At 36.3% G+C, this 18,269-nt stretch overlaps 1 protein-coding gene and 1 long non-coding RNA gene across 14 annotated transcripts in view; one reads left to right on the forward strand and one right to left on the reverse strand.

Annotated features, from left to right (window-relative positions):
* Positions 1-18,269, forward strand: part of LOC144304772 (uncharacterized) — a 130,780-nt gene that overhangs the window by 91,581 nt on the left and 20,930 nt on the right. For 6 of the 8 annotated variants that reach the window (XR_013371734.1, XR_013371732.1, XR_013371731.1 and 3 more), the window contains 3 exons: positions 3,249-3,337; positions 6,604-6,712; positions 13,863-14,101. This is a non-coding gene — a long non-coding RNA (uncharacterized LOC144304772). The remainder of the gene's footprint in view (positions 1-3,248; positions 3,338-6,603; positions 6,713-13,862; positions 14,102-18,269) is intronic. The other 2 variants (XR_013371738.1, XR_013371737.1) reach the window with 1 other exon arrangement.
* The window catches only part of ITPRID2 (ITPR interacting domain containing 2), a 110,918-nt gene continuing 100,695 nt past the window's right edge, over positions 8,047-18,269 (reverse strand). For 4 of the 6 annotated variants that reach the window (XM_077883322.1, XM_077883326.1, XM_077883323.1 and 1 more), the window contains 5 exons: positions 18,084-18,234; positions 16,985-17,050; positions 15,824-16,288; positions 9,519-9,636; positions 8,047-8,906 (listed from right to left, as the gene is read on the reverse strand). In XM_077883322.1, the coding sequence (XP_077739448.1) occupies positions 9,532-9,636; positions 15,824-16,288; positions 16,985-17,050; positions 18,084-18,234 (787 nt within the window). In that variant the 3' untranslated portion in view covers positions 8,047-8,906; positions 9,519-9,531. The remainder of the gene's footprint in view (positions 8,907-9,518; positions 9,637-15,823; positions 16,289-16,984; positions 17,051-18,083; positions 18,235-18,269) is intronic. The other 2 variants (XM_077883324.1, XM_077883325.1) reach the window with 2 other exon arrangements.

Raw genomic sequence — 18,269 nt, forward strand, 5'->3', positions numbered from 1 at the left:
AAAGAGAAGATGCTGACTCTTCCACCATAGCGACCCTAAAAATTGTTGAAATTGTTTGCAGTTTCTACCAGTTGAATATTTATTAAACTTTAAATTGTGTGTCCTTCAGAATTATATCAACCTGAAAATCTCTGTCATGTATCAGTTAGAATTATGATATTCTGAAGAGTAGAACCTCTCAAAAGTAAATCATCATAATGCACTCTGGGTGTAGTGCATCTTATTTGGGATATTTCTACATTGATAATAAATTGGCTTGATTTGTTAGTTTTTCTCAGCTTTTTAAAACCCATACCCCATCCATTCAGAAGATTTTAAAAGGTTTTGTTTTCTGTAGCTTGTATTTCAAAGGAGTATTTCTCCAAATACTAAATTATAAAACAATAAAAACGTGTCCATGCATATGTGCATAAATACACACACATACAACATCTATTCTGTAGTTGCTCCTGCCCAGCGGAGAGTTGCTATGCTTAGAGGGTTTTTAAGAGCTTAACTCAGTTGTTCACTGATTCATTTTGAAAAATGAGAAACGGAAAAGAAGCAGGAGGATTATGCTGAGAATGTTGTAGTCAAGGGCGTTGATATAAAAACAATAAATGGCTACAAATAGACAAAACTGAGGATTCCAATTCTCTGAAGCCCCAAATCCTTTAAATAAATGATACAGGGTCAAGGATCTCACCATTGGCAATTATCCTAATTGATCATTTATTGTGGTGCCAACTAAGTGTATTGAACATAACAGAAAAGATAAACTTGTGGCAAATGTATCTAACATCGAGCTTTTCCTGAGTTAAAGGAAAAACTTAGGCATGACAGATCACACAATTTTGATAGTGGTTTATTTAACATAAAGTTGGAATAACTTCAGCTGTATTTTCACTAAGATAATACAGTGTATCATCTTGATCTTTTAATACACTGCTATATTTTTTGCTTTCTCTTCTATTATTGTTACTACCTCTTGCTAGTAGTTACTATTTATTGTGCTCTTACCATATGCTAGGCAGTATGCTAAATGTCCTAATGTTATTATACCTTATTAATCTCCCCTAATGGACCAAAGAGGTAGATGCCAATGTTATTTTCAGGAGACTGAGGCTAATACAAATAAATGGCAGAGCTAAGCCTGGAACTGAGGCCTGTCTGTCTCGAGATTGGGCCTCTTCATGGTCACTTACGTTCTTCTACTCCCTTCAGTTATGTGTCTTTTTAGCAATATTTTCTTGAAAAATAAACATAAATGGCTTATGATGTTTAGCAAACTCAGTACAGAGTCAGACATGTAGGCCAGATCACCTGAAGATCTAACTTGCTTTATACAACCCGGGGTCTCAAACTCAGTGTTCAGACTAGAATGATATTGAAAGGGACATTCGTTGGCAAAATGTGATAATTAATCCAGCTCTATTGGAAGCTGTAATGCACAGATGTGAAGAAGAAAACAATGTTCTCAGAGCAGAAAAGGGGAGTCCAAGAAATCTCTTAGTAAGGAAATAATTTCTAGGTCTTGAAGGGAAAGAGGTGAAAAAGAAAAAAAAAAGCAGAAAGGAAATGCTGAAATTGAGAAATACTATAAAAGAAATCTGCATTGCTCAATATGTGTCTGTGGTTAGGATTTTTCCCTCATAGAAGTATTTCCTCACCAAATGACTTAAATTCATGGCTATTACTAGTTCTTCCAACTGGCTCCTCCTCTGTTGCCTTTATTTTTGATATTATTTGGAGAGTATAAAGAAATTTGCTTTGTTGCTGGCTTTGCTGTAATTCAGCTAATTCACAAACCAAGAGATAGTGTAAATAAACTGTTACCAGTTTTGCCGATCTTCCTTATTGATTTTAATGAAGTCAGGCATCCTGTCACTAAGATTCCTTTAAAAAAAAAAAATAATTTGTCTAGGGGCAGACAAAAATCCAAAGCCTTTGGAGAGTTAAACCTATTTTGAAAAAGTCCCCAGAATCATGAGCAATAATTACACGGATGGTCTTTAACTCACATAATTTCTGGTAATGGATGAAGTTTCCTTCACTGCTGTTGTGCCTTTTTGCAAATAATTTGTCAGCTGCGTATCTAGAGCCTAAAAAAATAAAACATTTCAAAAGAGATGAGCTGTTTCATCCGTTGCTCTTTCCCATTATGGGCATTACAGGCAGAATGGACCAAGTAAAGACTCTTATAGGAAATTATTATCTACTCTAAAAAATGGGCTAGGATCACACCTGACTGATCTGTGGTATTATTTATGTTTGGCTTTTGGCTTCTTATTACAGTAATGAAAGATAACGATAATAAAAAATTGCACCACAATAAAAATTCTTCTTTGTGAATCTTGAGAAACTTGATTCAAATGCTAGCAAAATTAGCAAATAGTAAAAAAAAAAAAAAAAAGACTATATAAAAATCAACCTTGTCACTCGTGACTGGTCCTCAACAGTTATTCACTAGATGGGTGTTAAATCAATTTAATTGTGATGAGATTTCAGGATCAAAATATAATAACAATAAGAATGTTCAACATTTGTCATTAAATGTGTGTCTGTGTCCAGGAGTAAAAGGGACCCGGTTTGAGCCTACACACACTAATTTGTGTTCGTGCTAAAGATTCAGCCATGGTCCATTTGGTGTTTTGACAGCAAGAGAGCTTGCCAGCACCAGAGGAGAACAGGCCATGGAAGGAGAGCAAAGTGTCTCTCTTAAGCACTTTTCACCCATGGACGAGTCCCTTGGAGCTGGTAGCGAAGCATGAAGATGCCCTCGCTCGAAGATGCCCTCGCAGGGGACTTGTGGGAGGAGGCTGGGCTACAAGTGCTGCTGTGCTGCCAATGGAGTAAGCAATGGTCTGGCGAGAGAGGCTCTCATCCCACCTCTGTAAGGCATGATATCACCACCACTTTGGCCAGTCGAGGGCCCCAGGAGAAGATCAAGAGAGCGCTGTGGACCCCAATAAAGAGAAGAGATCTCTTAGAACTGATAGATAAGGTCTATTGTGAAGATGTATAATAACTCTTGAGGACTTTCCAAGTAAACACTCTTCTAGGATATTCTTCAGCAGTCCTGAGGAGGGGACAGAAGAAGATAAAAGAAAAAAAAGTCTGTCATCATTAATGTAATCTCATTTGTCCTTATAGACTGAGGAGGCCTGGGTAATAATTGATATGATATGATATGATATGATATGATATGATATATGATATGATATAGTAATTGCTTTGCAATACCTTAAGGGATTTTTTTTTAACCTCAGGACTGGAGAAATAATAGAAGGAATTACTCGAGATGCACCAAACAAAACCATGAATCATCTGTGGATGAATATACTAAACGATTCAAAATGTAAGTAACATACTACAATGCGTTTGACACAGGTGTAAATGTTTTTATTCATTACTCCCTTCCCCAAAAGAATGGTAAACTTCTCCACATACCACTGACTGGAACAAATTCCATACTGTAGAGCTGATCTCGTTCTACAGCATCTCCAGAGCCAGTTCATTCCTTTTTTGCACCTTTTTGGGTCTCATCCTGGTTCTTGAGTGGTTCCTGACTTCAGAAGCCCTCAGACTGTCTACGTCTTCTCAACGTCCAGTCAACACAGCATAAAGACTTCTCACCTGCTGTCGTTAACAGCAAGACAGCGCTTTGCTTGCGCTATTCTTGTTGCCAACAGGTCTGTCCAGACAACTGTACATTTCCACGTGGCCTTAGATTGTTCCCCTCATAGTTTCTTCCTTACGTGCAGTACTTGCCTTTGTTCTCAGTTTTGAATTTGGGGCTGTCATTAAAAGTTTCCTGAAGGGAGCCTCTAAGCTGACATCTCCCTAGAGACAAAAAGTTCTTTTTCTGCTTAACAAATTTCTCTGCTTAACAAAGCATCTGGCATATAGGCAGTAAGACCTATTAATCTAAATCCTTGCTACTGAAAGTTCAGTTCATGGACTAGCAGCATCAATCTTACCCGAGAGCTTCCAGAAACACAAAAATTTGGACCCTGGAAATAGGACCCAACTACTTAGGCAGAACCTTCACATCTACAAGATTGGCAATGATTTGATTTCTATGCATATTGAAGCTTGCAAAGCATTGCTCTAAGTGGTATTCCACAAACAAAAATTTTTGTCCCAAAGAACAAAGCATCTTTTGTATTGTTTTGAACACAATAATGTTCACCTTTCAGTCACCCTATTTCTACCCATCATGACCACCATTGCCACCGCCGCCAACCACCACCACCACCACCACCAACCAAGCCCTGTGCTGTGTATTTACATTTGTCTAACAACTCTGTAAAAGAGGTACTGTTATCACCATCCTAATTCTACATGGTAGAGATATGGAGTCAGCTTGAGCCTTAACCACTAGAAATGTGTATATTTTTGTCGTCAGTGATGATTTGAATCTCGTTATTATTTATTACTAAGCCCTCTTGCTTAAAGCATGTTGTTACCCTTTCTAGTAATCTAGTTTCTTGTTTTCTGAGGAAGTGCCTGCAGAAATATGATGTCTAGCCACTTTTATTTAACAGAAACACTCCTTTTGACCAGCTGCAAGCTTATTACACTGGAAAAATAGGTGTTTTATTAATACGTGCATGTGTCTTGAACACAGAATAACATTTACATTCCTATATTATATGAAGCTAAATATATGACATGTAACACTATTTCTAAAGGCAGAAAACTATAAAGAGGCTTACTTTGTAAGGTGTGTTACACTGATAAATTGCTTGCTTAGGAAAACTGTAAGATTTATGCACATTAGTATTAAGAACAGAAAATAATTTAGCATAAAACATTAACTTCTGACTGCTTTAAAACATTCTCATTGTTGTCGTAGTACCTACCATTCAGGTGTCCAAATTGAGTACACGTGTCCATTCGGTACTATTTTTATGGATTCCATAAAAGTATATTTATGACAGCCAGGATGATTCAAGGAACATTTTTATAAATCTAAATCAATATGGGCATCCAGATAACAGAATACTGTAGGTTTTCTAAAACTACAAGAACATACAAATATTTATAAAGTGCATGCTTTCTCTATATTTGTATGGTTCTTGTGTAGGTAATGTAGCTAAAGTAACTTCCCAAGTTTCCTTTTTTTCTCCTTAGCTTACAGATAAACCAGTTATTTTTCCTTAAAATATGTTATCACTACTTCAAATATTTTTATTTCTAAACTAAAGCAACATTCTTTTCTCAGTTCCAGTCCTAAGTTATTCTGAACTCTGCTCTTCAAAATGCATTACCTTTCATATCATTCCCACTCACATTACCTACAGCATACTTAATATGCTTTTCTATCCATTTAAAGATCTCATTGGATTTTTAAAAAATGGACAAAAAAGAGAAAATCTAATTCCTAAATGTATTGATTCCTTCAAAGGTCTAATCAGTGTACTCTATTGCTTGTCCTTAGAATGTGCTCTTATTCGTTCTTTATACATCCATCTTTATAAGCTGAGAACCTCGTAAAGCGTAGGTATCTAGTGAACTTGTTAAGGTTTTATTTTGAGAGAGAGCACACCTGAGAGTGTATGAGTCGGTGGAGGGGTAAAGGGAGAGGGAGTGGGAGCAGCAGACTCCTGAGTGAGGAGCCTGGCCCATGGCAGAGGCAACCCAGGACCCCCGAGATCGTGACCTGAGCCAAAGGCCGACGCTTAACCAACTGAGCCACCCAGGTGCCGCTCCAGCAAACTTTTATTAAATGAGGGAATGCTGTTGAGTAAGTAAGCTAGGTGACCATTATCCCCAAGATTTCGTCTCCTCTGGGGTACTGAAAGGACTTGCGAGCAAATGGACACTGCTATTTGATGTGAATGTTTGAGTACAATCCTAATTTACTGCTAAGCACACGGACTTCCTGTACGTAAGCACAGTGAGAAAGAGCATCAGTTGTGCAAATGAGAACAAAGTGAACAAGGTAAAGGGCCAGATTTAACAGTCATAAACAGAAATAAAAACCACAGAAGAGAGGAGCTATTAGATAGGACATCTTAAACCTTCTCCATTTAGAATGCAGCCAGGATAAGTGCTAATTAAATGATTTCAACATTTATAAAAGATCCTAATAATCTGTCATACATAACTTACAACTTAGATCCTCAGCTTTAATTACAAGATAGAATGTTTCCTCTTCCCACTTCTTGGAAGTTATCAATTCTTCCTTTCCAGGAGAGAGAAACAGAAAAAAAGAATTCATACTTTGGTTTTGTATTATTCTTCAACTAGCACCAAACTCCCATGTGGACAAGTGAGGAGCATGGGCAGTGCACCATCTCTTCAGGAATCCTCCCCAAAGACTTTTTTTTTTAAGATTTTATTTATTCATGAGAGACACAGAGACAGAGGCAGAGACAGAGGTAGAGGGAGAAGCAGGCTCCATGTGGGGAAGCCTGATGCGGCACTCGATCCCAGGACACCGGGGTCACGCCCTGAGCCGAAGGCAGATGCTCAACTGCTGAGCCACAGAGGCGCCCCAAAGACTTTTCCTTTACATTATTTCACATGCACTTTACTGCATTCTTACTGTCCTCTAAAAAAGTTGAAGTGTATGGTAAACCTAAAACTTCTCTAAAAACATGTTTTGTTTTTTTTTAGAAAGTTGAAGATGGCCAGCTGAGCAAATAGTCTTAACTGATGTAATGCATATTTTAAATGTTACTGAAATTCAACTGAATGTTTTTGGAGGAACAATATGTACTCAAGTGTGAGTAGTTGCCCAGTTTTGTCCATGGTATATCATTCATGGTGACTCCCAAATTCCAAATCACCATTTCAAGATTCTTTTTCTTCTATGCCTTCTTTCTTCAGGCTCTCAGCACATGTGCAAGCTACAGACAACTTGGGTTTTTAAAAACATTTCTTCATCACACACGTAGTAATTCAAGCTCAATTTATACATTCTGAATAACCTTTACAAATATTCTTATTTGAACCCCATCCTTTCCACTTCCCATTTTTTAAGACTTTACACAAACCACATCTTCTTGGTAAAGACTTCTGTGACCACCCACGCTACACTCTCTCAAATTCTTATAATGCTTCATAGTTTTTGGTACCATAAACTCACCCATATATAAAAAAGATGCCTTGTTCTTCCATCTGGTTTGTAGACCTCTCATTCATTTCTACATACCAGCAGCTGGCTCGGTGGCTTTTAAACACAAAGGTTTAAAATGGAGAGAAGGATGAAACTCTAATAGTAAAGTTCATTTTATTTCATTCACATACTATAGGAATAATTTGCCCATTGGCTCAGTCTGTTACTGCAACGGTTACGTCTCTAATTTTGATTCTCAAACTCTGGGTATCTTAATTGTCCAGAAATGTACTTTAAGTGGCTATGAAGCCGAACAGTTCAAATCACTGATGCCTGTATTACTTTCAGTACTGGGTGCCTGGTTTATGTATCTCATTACTGATACTAGAATCAACTAAATTGAATAATTTGCCCAGAGAATAAAATAGCACTTTAATCTGTTCTTTGGAGCTTAACAGTACATTTTAAAGGGAAGTTTTATTTGGCTTCAGATGGTAATCATTAGGACCACAGAACTAGAGGAGACCAAGAGGCATCAGTAAGCTGTTTCTCCAGGGTGGTCTCGTCTTAAGTATATTTTGCAAAGCACCATAGGAGCATCTTCAGGAAAAGAGAATATCGACCAATTAGGTTATATCCAATTCCTTTGGACCTTATTTGTTACTCATATATCTAATCCAAATTCTTCACGTTGTAGTTAGAGAAAAGAAACTATTAAAAAGATGTTAGGCAAAATAAATACTTTATTGTTTTATTTTTAGAAATCAGCCTTTGTGTGATAATTCAAACATTTATAAACCTTTTAGATGTTCTTTCAAAGAACATCTCAACCACTTTTGATTAAAATTTCACACAAAGAAATATAATAAGAGTTGAAAATCATAAATGCTAAAGGAATAATTCTAATAAATTTGGTTGTTACTTTACACATTTAATACATACAAACCAACAGGAAACCACCTTCCTTTTCTTCCCCCCTGCAAACAAACAGTTCTCACTAGTTAAAACTGATTTAAAACCATTTATTGTGAGGAGAACAAATCTAGATTACTTCCATTTTGAAAACCAAAACCAGCTTATTCATTTCTATCCATTCAAGTCAGAGGTCCCATTATTTTGGCAATACTCTACTATTCAGTCTAAAAGACAGAAGAAGAAACATCTCCTTATAATATAAGAAGTCTGGACAACGCAAAAAGTATAGTGTTTAATGTAAGGCATGTTTCCAAAAGAAAAATAAGCTATAATAAAATTACATTTATCTTGGTAAAGTAACAATGCTTACAGTGTAAGAACATTAAGTAGTTGTAGGTAACCTCATACAATTCTATCCTACTGCTATTAGTAAACCTCCTCAAGAATTAAGAGCAATTTTTACAACAGAACAATTTTTCTTCTTGGAAGTGACACTAATTAACAGCAGTGGAGGGAAAATCATTGGTTGCTTCAAGCTCTCAAAAAATGAATCAGTTATTGCACAGTAAATACCTCATAGAGGTCAGTGTTTTAAGAAGCTAGTCTGAAGAAATATGTTATTTATAAGTTGGTTAAGTCTGGACGTTTTCAAGTTTTAAAATTAATTCTATGTAGGGAATGAATTGGAAAATATTGACATACAAATAAATATTAGGCTTTTCAAATGGCTACAGTTTTGGTAGTTTAGAAAAGAAATACAGTCAGCAAAGTGCCTAAGTTTCTATGTATGTTTTTTAAAAAGATATGCATAGAAGAAATAAACATTGTACACGGTATACAGTAGCCCAGCTCAGCAGCAAGTATCTTCTGAAGCACAAATAACACCTCCACCAGTGTATGTCATTGGTAACTCCAACACCGCATAGCCAATAAGATCCATACCAACCTTAAAAAAGAAAGAGAAATCTTTAAACATCTTTCAAATATAAGTATTAAAAGATTCTTTAAAAGGATGACAATATTTTCTAAATATATGTATATATATATATGCGTGTGTGTGTATATATGTATGTGTGTATATATATATATAAATAGCATCCTTCTTTATAAATTATGATATGATTAGATATGGGCCTATGGGATACTTTTCTTTAAAAGGCAAAAAATTAAGAAAGATAAGAATTTGTGATTAAGTCTCAAAATCTTGGTCCATAAATCACACATTTGAAATACCATTATAGCGAATGGTACCAAAATAATGCTCAAGTCTGAAAGTTCTGATTTCTTCAATTCTAGTATGTTATTTACTATAATGTAACTTCAGTAAAATAATAATAATAATAATAGTCCCTTGGAGGTGGATATTATGCAATTTACTTGCTTGCACTTCCAATGGGGCTGAATGAGTATTTCACACTGCAGGACTACCTATAATATACATATAATATACATTTTAAAATTAAAAATTAGCCAGAGAAACAGTCCTGGGAACTAAGAAGGCAAAGCATTCAAAACTAAGTAGTTATTTAGCTAAGCAAACAATTTCAGAAAAATTTACCTAGAAATCCCATTTAATGACTGTCTTGCTTAGAATTAGATGCTTTACTTGAAGATACTGCTGCCAAAAGTCCACTTACAATTTCCCGTCTGATTTCGCCAACAATAGACTCCTTAATCTAGAATAGAAAAAGAGAAAAATAAGAATTTAACAATATGACCATAATCTACTTTTTCTGTTTTCGGAAAAATACACAAAGAGCATTTAATTCCTGTAATCAGCCAAGCCAGAGAGAAACCCTCATGTAAACCCTCATGAAATACAGAGAGGTAGTGAGGAATCCTGTCCATCTGTCCTCAAACCCAGGTCAGTGTGTGGTCCGGCATTAACTCCGATACTCCATTATAAAATTAACATCACAATTCTTAAGGTGAGAACATTAAAAATGTTATTTTATGGACTAAAAAACTTCATTTGCTTCATGACACAAAGTAACATAGGAGAACTGATTAAATGTTAGATCCACTTTTATGTTTTTATTAAGGTCTATTTTGGAATGGTAATCAACAGTATACTTCATGTTCTCATTATTTAAGAAAACTCATGAGTGGCAAACTAACGTATCAGTCTATTGCCTGTTTATAACAACTGAAGACCAAGTATGTGAAAGTTACATATCGTTTGAACCTAACTTGCACATTTTAAGTGGAATGAAGAAATAATTTAGTACAATTTATTTTAAACCATGAAAAACATCCTCTGAACAACCACAAAGAAATAAATTCTTCTGGTAGAGGTTTGTTATCTCTCTGAAAATTTTTCTTCAGACAAGGATATACAATCTCATCTTATTGGTGGAAAAGGTCAACGGATGTAAGGGCGATGATAATTCCATCCAGATTCTCTCTTCCAGATGCCCACACATTACCCACGCCTGTCCGTGCCTTTCTCTCTGGAATGATACAGCATCACCTCCAAATAGCTCTTTGTGAAAGCTTTAAATGTGGATTTCCTGGAATGAACTGATAATGTCTTCCCAAATTAGAACTTGAGACACTTTCAACCAGCTTTTAAAAATTCTACATTTCCACAGTTTCCTGTCAGCCTGATCTATTTCCTAAAATGTTCCTAAGTACATCCTGAACACATCTCAGTTGAAGTCTTTCCAAAAATGGCTCTGTATTAACCTGTCATGCAAAACTGGTACACAATACATAGATTTATACGGAGGTACTCATGGAAACAAATGCTCCTTAGCTACCAACTATCTGTATTGGAATATATTTAACTAAATATAAACCTCTCCTTTTACCTTCTACCAATATTGCTAAGCTTTAAACATCATGAGAAGTTACTGACTTTCATAGTACTTTGGATTTACTTTTAATTGAAAATTTAATTTACTTTAAATTTAATTTAATAAATTTAATTTAAAGTAAATTTTTTTATTTACTTTAATTTGTTGGATACAAATATTATGAAAACCAGAATCTCTGAGCCACAATGTATTATAAGCACAAACACAACGTGTTGAATCAGAACCTCTGCAAATCTGTATTTACAGAAGACAATGAGTAGTACAATCTTTCCAGTGCTGTTATTCCATGCAATATGGCAATTTTATTAACTTTCGTCATCATCATTCAAAAAATAAAACAGAAGCCAGAAAGTATCCTCTACAAACCAAAAATGTGTGCCAGCCTTTTTTGAGGGTACAGATATTACTGGAATAAGGAGTTAAAGAAGCACGACCAAGGAGGATGCTATAATCTAGGCGGGCACAAAATGAATATTCCTTCATAAAACATTAAGAGGGAAAAAATAATGTATTAATTCACTAAAACACAAGAACAGAAAATGAGAGGCCAGCATGGGCTACAAGAGGAAAAAGTACAAAGTTCTTGGAGAATGGCAGACTTTAAAGTAGTAGGTCAACGAAAACTCAGGGCAACTTGAGGTCACAGTGAGGACAGAAAACTGGAGCAAGAGCACCTTGGATGAGGGGGAAGAGCAGGAAGGTGTGCTGCTCACAGATGGTCCCCACCAGGGAGGAGAAGGGCCTGGGGCAGCAAGGGAGGGTCAGACGGGGGGTGCTGTGCGGCAAGCTACTCAGGGAGAGAACTGGGTCTCACTCATCAACGTCTCCTGGCATAAAGTGCGTGCTCCGTAGATGTCCGAATGAATGAGAGACAGAGAAGCCACACGGAGCAAAGGCGTGAGAGTGACAGAGACACCACCTCTGACACGGAAAGTAGAAGAACAAAGAACGGCAGACAGACGAACACTGAAAACAACAAAATGCCTTTAGTAATGTATGGAAGGACTAAATGTATGGATAAACGAATTAGCTCCCAAGTCCTGCATGCTGCATAGGGAGGGGGGAAGGATGAGGAGCAAACTCCACTGGGATGGATGGGAAACTGCCCTTACGGCCACAATTTCCAAAAAGTGGTACAGGCCAAACACAGACTTGAGTGACATTAAGGAAAGGATGCTCACTCGACATAAGCAGACCGACTGCAGGCCCAAAGGCCGGGCCACAGGCATCTGCCAAGACACATGTACAATATGAAGCAGGTCAGGTGGACTGTAGTGAAGATACTAAAAGGCATGAACCAAGCCTAGGAGCTTCATTCAACAAAAAAGAAGACCTCCCTCAAGAGAAAAGCAGTCTACGTTTATTCTTTGAGGCTTAATTCTGTTGATTTGCTCCTATGGCACATGCTCATTTATTCTATTAAGTAATCGTTTAAATTTTTTTTTTTACGTAATCCTAAACCGTTTCAGGCCACTGATTACATCTACCACAGACCACCTGGGCAAATTCTAGGAGTGTGATTTTCCCCCACCACAACATAGACGATCTGTACCTTTAATCTGACAAAAGCTTTGTTACTGAATGAATGAGTGTATTAAACATTTGTCTGAAAGGACTTTCAGAGTTCTCCTTCCAAAGAATTCTACTGTATTAACACATTATAATGAGAGCATACTTTTTCACTTCACATATGGTGAAATGATGAGAACAAAGACCCGACAGACATCATTGTTTTCACGCACCCATGAGCGCAGTAAGAAAACTTCCCTGAACGTGTGTCTGCCAAACACGCTTAATCTTCACCTGCAAAACTGCTCAACCCAAGCTTAAATCCTGCCGTCCTGAAGAGTGGCTTTGTTAATGGTGTCAGGGGCACAGAATCGACTGGAAAGGCAGCGTCTAATTTAGTTTTCTTGGTAGCTGATATGTTAGCTTTAACAAAAACAGGAATTCAGTACCATATGTATTAAAAGATTATGGATTTGGAAGGAATGGCATCAAGACTAATCTGGATTTTACATATTCTGTAAACAAAGTTCAACAGAACACTGCTATCACTGAGCTAAGACAGTATCAACACAAATTACTTTTTAAAATTATAAATGGCATTGGACTAACTTATCTAATAACATATGTTTTTTAAGTGCTTCAGATCGTTTATTTTCTTAAGTACATCAAAATTCCTCTTAACAACACCTTGTTTCACCTACGTTTTGCTTGGTAAGTCCTCATCTGTAAACAGCAAAAGGGCAAATGTTAAGCCCAACCTCCTCCAAACTATGCCAAATGTTGGTTAAGGAGTTTCTAATGAATGGGTTTAGTAACAAATTTTGAAAACTTCCTCAAACATTTGCCTTGCATATCAGTTTAAATGCCTTTAGAATTTTAAAATCTTTCCCATTTTATGGAAGGGAGGTTCCATATAAATGATCAAATACTTCCCTAGGATCAAAGAACATATACTATGTTCTATCAGCCAAAGAATCAATGTTCGGTCTAGGAATGCTTCATTCCTCGGAAATTACTCACAGCACTTACCAGGCCACCTACTAACAACTTTAGAAATGAGGTCTTAAGTGTGCATTCAGGGAATATTTATGCCAAACAAGCGAAATTAAGTCGACTTTTTCAAGGAAAACTTTCAAATTAAAGCAAGCTAAAGGCAACAAAAATATCCCATTTCTAGGGGAAGAAAAAAAGTACCTTAAAACTTACTTCTTCAATAAATATAATGTGGAGAAGAATAATTACTTAATTTCATGGAACAATTAATCTTTGATGTGAAACATATAAATAAGAATGGATTATAATCATTTGCATCTAACTGAGCAAGGTGGATTTACAGCACTTGCTAAACATTAACTGTCTACACACAATCAACTTACAAAAATTACTTTTGTAGAACAAATCCATTTATAGAATTAAGACCTTTTAAACTTTAAGCTGGTAATTCATGTCATGAAAAATTGTAAGCAGGCAGTCTCTTCTACTACAATGCTGGTTTTGAAAATGTAAATTTGTCTCCATCTGATTGAAATATTAGGAAAACGACTTGAGTATAATATAAATTTCGTGTCTGTGTGCAGCTTCCTCCATAAGAAACACTGGGTGAAGGCAGATAATTGCGTTCAGCAGAACCCAGGGACGCAGCACAATACACAGACACTCACTATCTACCAGCCAGCTCCGTTCACTGTGTCATGAGCCACACCTGCCCACATCTGGTATTAAAACTGTCTGCTGGATTTCATCTCACTCTCTGCTACCTTGCAATACCTCACCAGCTGCAACCCTTCCCAAGCCCAGTTCCACAAGCAAATTTCAGGTATTTTTTTTCAAGGTCAAGTACCATATTTATTGCAGTATTTACGTATTTCTTAAGCATTTAATATGTATAAAGTTGTGCTACGATTTTTGCTAGGTTTCTGTCTTCTTTTAAATAGCTCACTGCTAGAAACAGAAAAAAAAAAAATAGCTCACTGCTAAAGTTTGGGTTATGCTTCTCATCCTATTTTCTCCATAAGCTCTGTGGTTATTACTGCACCCATGTACACAGCACAAATGTGTAGGAATGTGTATATATCATACTATAGTAAAAACGGCTGTATTTATTTTTAATGTACTTTTCAAGCTACTATTATGCAGCTATGAATGATGGCACCTAATTAATACACATAAACTAATCTCTGGACCCAGAGGATCAAAGGTCCATTTGAGGGGAAGATTCTGGTCTGTTGCCACCATTCTTGACCTATAACCAAACTCGTTCTATGTTACTCACACATTAATTCCAAAAACACATTAGGTTCACACTGCTGAATTTACTGGAAATATGTAGATTTAAAACAGGGAGCCACTGACCCTAATTTCTCTGGCCCGTTTTGACCTTTTCCATTTCTAAATTCTTGAATACATTAGACTACATGTTTCTCTCTGTAATTTTTTTATTGTTTCCTGAATTAGTCCTACTAATTACCTTCCTACTAGTCTTTAAGCTTCAGGATCTCACATCTGATATGTAGTTTTCTTTTATCCCTTACAGAGCAACATATTCAGTAAGACTCTTGTTTTTCTTTTTAAAGATTTTATTTATTTATTTTTATTTTTTTAAGATTTTATTTATTCATTTTATTCTCTAAGGAGCAAAAAGGGAAGCAGACTTGCTGCCAGATAGGGAACCCAATGTGGGGCTTGATCCCAGGACTGTGGGATGATGACCTGAGCTGATGGCAGACAATTAACCAACTGTGGCACCCAGGCGCCCCTCATTAAGACTTTTATGAAATGATTATTTTTTAAGATGTATAGGATATCCCTCTGCTTTTAATAATGAAAAGATCCTTTTTCATCATGGGTTTTAGTATCAGTGGGAAGAACTATGGATAATTATGGTTCTTCCTAGAGTTACTCTTAAAAGAATAGATTGAAAAATATATATTCAACATGTGTAATTTTTATCCTGTGCACTCTATTACATTTTGTACCAGACACAGTGTGATTTGGGGAAAAAAGGAAAAAATTAAAAGCCATCAAACATTTTGATCTGGACTCTCACTTTTTAAATTATATATATATATATACACACACACACACACACACACACACACACATATATATATACACACACTACTCCTTCTTATTGCCTGATCCTAGCGTCCAAAACAGCTGTTTTAAAATTTTCTCTATTAACTTTTGACCTGTGACTAGTCTTCTTAATTTTTTGCAGTCCTTTTGGTAACCTTGAACTATGGTTTACATAATGCTATCACTCAGAGTAAACCTTCTTTTCATTCTGTATCTGTATCTTCCATATATCATCATCCATTAAGCCAAATAGATCATATTCTTTATACTTATTATTTCATACTGGAGTATAAAATTTGCAGAGATGCCATTTAAAACATATCTTAATAGACGTGAGCAAGGTCAATGGGAAAGCTCTCTGAAAATTAGCGAATACAGTAAATCAAAGGAATACTTTATAAAGTTCAAATAAAACCTCCTCCAACATATACTGCCAAATAGATTAAGCATAGATTTTACTCACCTCCCGTATGACTTGCTGCAACTCATCTTGCTCCACATTTTTATGCATTTCCTCAGCAGCTGTCATTAATGGGACTTTTCCATTCCCTTCTTCCACTTCAGATTTGGGTCCTACAAATTCCGAGGCTTCTTCAGCTGCTCCAACTTCCTCAGAGCTTTCCACATCTGGAGGTGTCTGCACAGAGCCCGTTCTAGAAGGAGCAGTGGGTGTCAGGGCCACTGATGCTCGGAATACTTTCTTGCTTGGTACCAAATGAGTCTTAGGTTTGCCCACTAAATCACTAGAAGGTACTCCAGTTCTTCTATTAGCATGGGAGGGACCAGAACATACTGAAGAGGACTCTGATGTCGCTTGGGAGAAAACCGATTCTGAGCTTTCTCCAGGAGGAATTTCAAATCCCATTTCTCCAAGTCCCATGCCCAATTCGGACTTCAGATAGGACTGTTCCCGCATGAGTTCAGTGACCTGGAAATCAGAAAAACTGCAATTCTTCTCCCTTGAAATTACGACTGGTAGTTAAAAGATTAAAATTCTAGCAGTGATTACTGCCAAAAATCACTTAAAAATCTTTAGCTTGTGAAGACTTTCTAATTCATTCATTTAGGAACTACCGAGTTTTTCATGTAGGAAAATGCAAATTCACGGTGAGAGAAGGCCATAAAATACATAACCAGACTATACAGTTGGATGAAATTTTACTTGTTACTGCATGGGTGTCCAAATTACTTGTTAAGGATTAGTAACTAGTGAAAAAAAATAGCCACTTATATGCTTTTGCACTCAAATTAACCAATTTCTTTAAAATATAATAAAAAATCAGACTTTCGTTCAAAAAGTAGTCATCTTACAAATCCAACTACCGAAAGGACCTGGAATCAGACTGTGAAGGCACACGTCCTCTGGAGCATAAATTAAATACTTCTTATAATGCATTACCTACTTTATACCATAAAGATAAATCACCATTGCAATTAACTGCTTTCTAAGTGGCCTAAGATGGCAAAAGACTTTCAGAAGTGCCAAAGTCACTTCCAGTCAATTTAGCTCAGGTCAAATTCTGCATTTAATAACCAAAACATTTCATCTACACCAGGAAAATTGTGTGTTTATGAAATGTCATATCATTCCCTTCCCCAGTGATTTGAAAGGAGAGAGGCTTACTGGTTCCATTACATTCAATGGAGAAGGGCATGACAAGTTATCAGCGCTCCTACTGCCACACATTCCCTGAAAAAATAAGAACAATATATATACATATGTATGTATGTATGTATAAAATATTTCTTCAAAATGCAAATGTTTCATAATAAAATGAATTGGCTAATTATTGCCCTGCAACATTCTTTTATGTCACAAAGGTTACTATCTACTGTCATGGGATCCATATAAAATATGTTATTGTGCCTGAAGGTACATAGAAGATGTTCTCATTCTCTGCTGTCACCAACACACATTTCTCAGAATAATGGATTGAGACCTTTTATGGAAAAAGACATTCATCAATGATAAATGACAGTCTTATTCCCTACCACACACACACGTATGTGTGTACACATTCCTATTCTACTGATTCTACTCCATATGTGTACACACGTGCACAGATTTATTGTTAACAAAATCAAGGATAAAAAAGTTGACCGTTTCAACATGTCAAAACAATGTATTTTACAACTGCAAAGATAATAGCAAAAATAATCAACTGAAGTTTACATTTCCTGCAAAGAAACAGAAGTTTGAAAAATGATACAAAACAAAGTATTTTATTCTCTTGGCTGTATACCTGTTGTCTGCCTTTAAAACAGATCTCATTTGATTCCTTAAAAAACATTAAGACTGGCAAAGAGTCCAGAATAAGGAAAAAAAATTATAAAGGAATAGTTATTTGGAGGCAAAAAAGGGAACAAAAGACTGAGCGAAATATAGATTTATGTTCTTGGCAGTTAGTTACAGGCAGTGATTAAAATCTAAGTTAGTCATATATTAACCCACTATCATTTTTCCTTTAAAACCCCTAAATTTTGTATTTCTCCTTATTCTTTATTAAAACATGTGATTAACATTTTTCAGCATGTTTCTAACTAGACTAATGAATCTCAACTTGCACATTCAACTGATCTGTGGGAAAGTTTCCTGAAACATTCTGCTTGCCTCAAAGCCATTACAGTAAGTGTTTTAAAATCAAGGCATTTGTCCTAAATTATGTGGAACATTGTAAATAAATCCTAAGCGAAAACTGCTGACAACCCCCAAGGTACCGTACCATAAGAGCTGAGGAACGGAAGGGAGAAGGCATGCGCACGACACGGAACTGCTCCTCCAGGGCCAGCAGGCGCTCCTCCAGCTGCAGTTCCAGGTCTTGAAGTTCCATTCGCACAGAATTTCTCAAACTCTGAAGCTGATCCACTTCATACCTATTGGTATGATGACAGGCGCAAGGTTGAAAAAA

The sequence above is a fragment of the Canis aureus genome, chromosome 34, assembly GCF_053574225.1.
Source record: "Canis aureus isolate CA01 chromosome 34, VMU_Caureus_v.1.0, whole genome shotgun sequence".
In the NCBI taxonomy this organism is placed as follows: domain Eukaryota; kingdom Metazoa; phylum Chordata; class Mammalia; order Carnivora; family Canidae; genus Canis; species Canis aureus.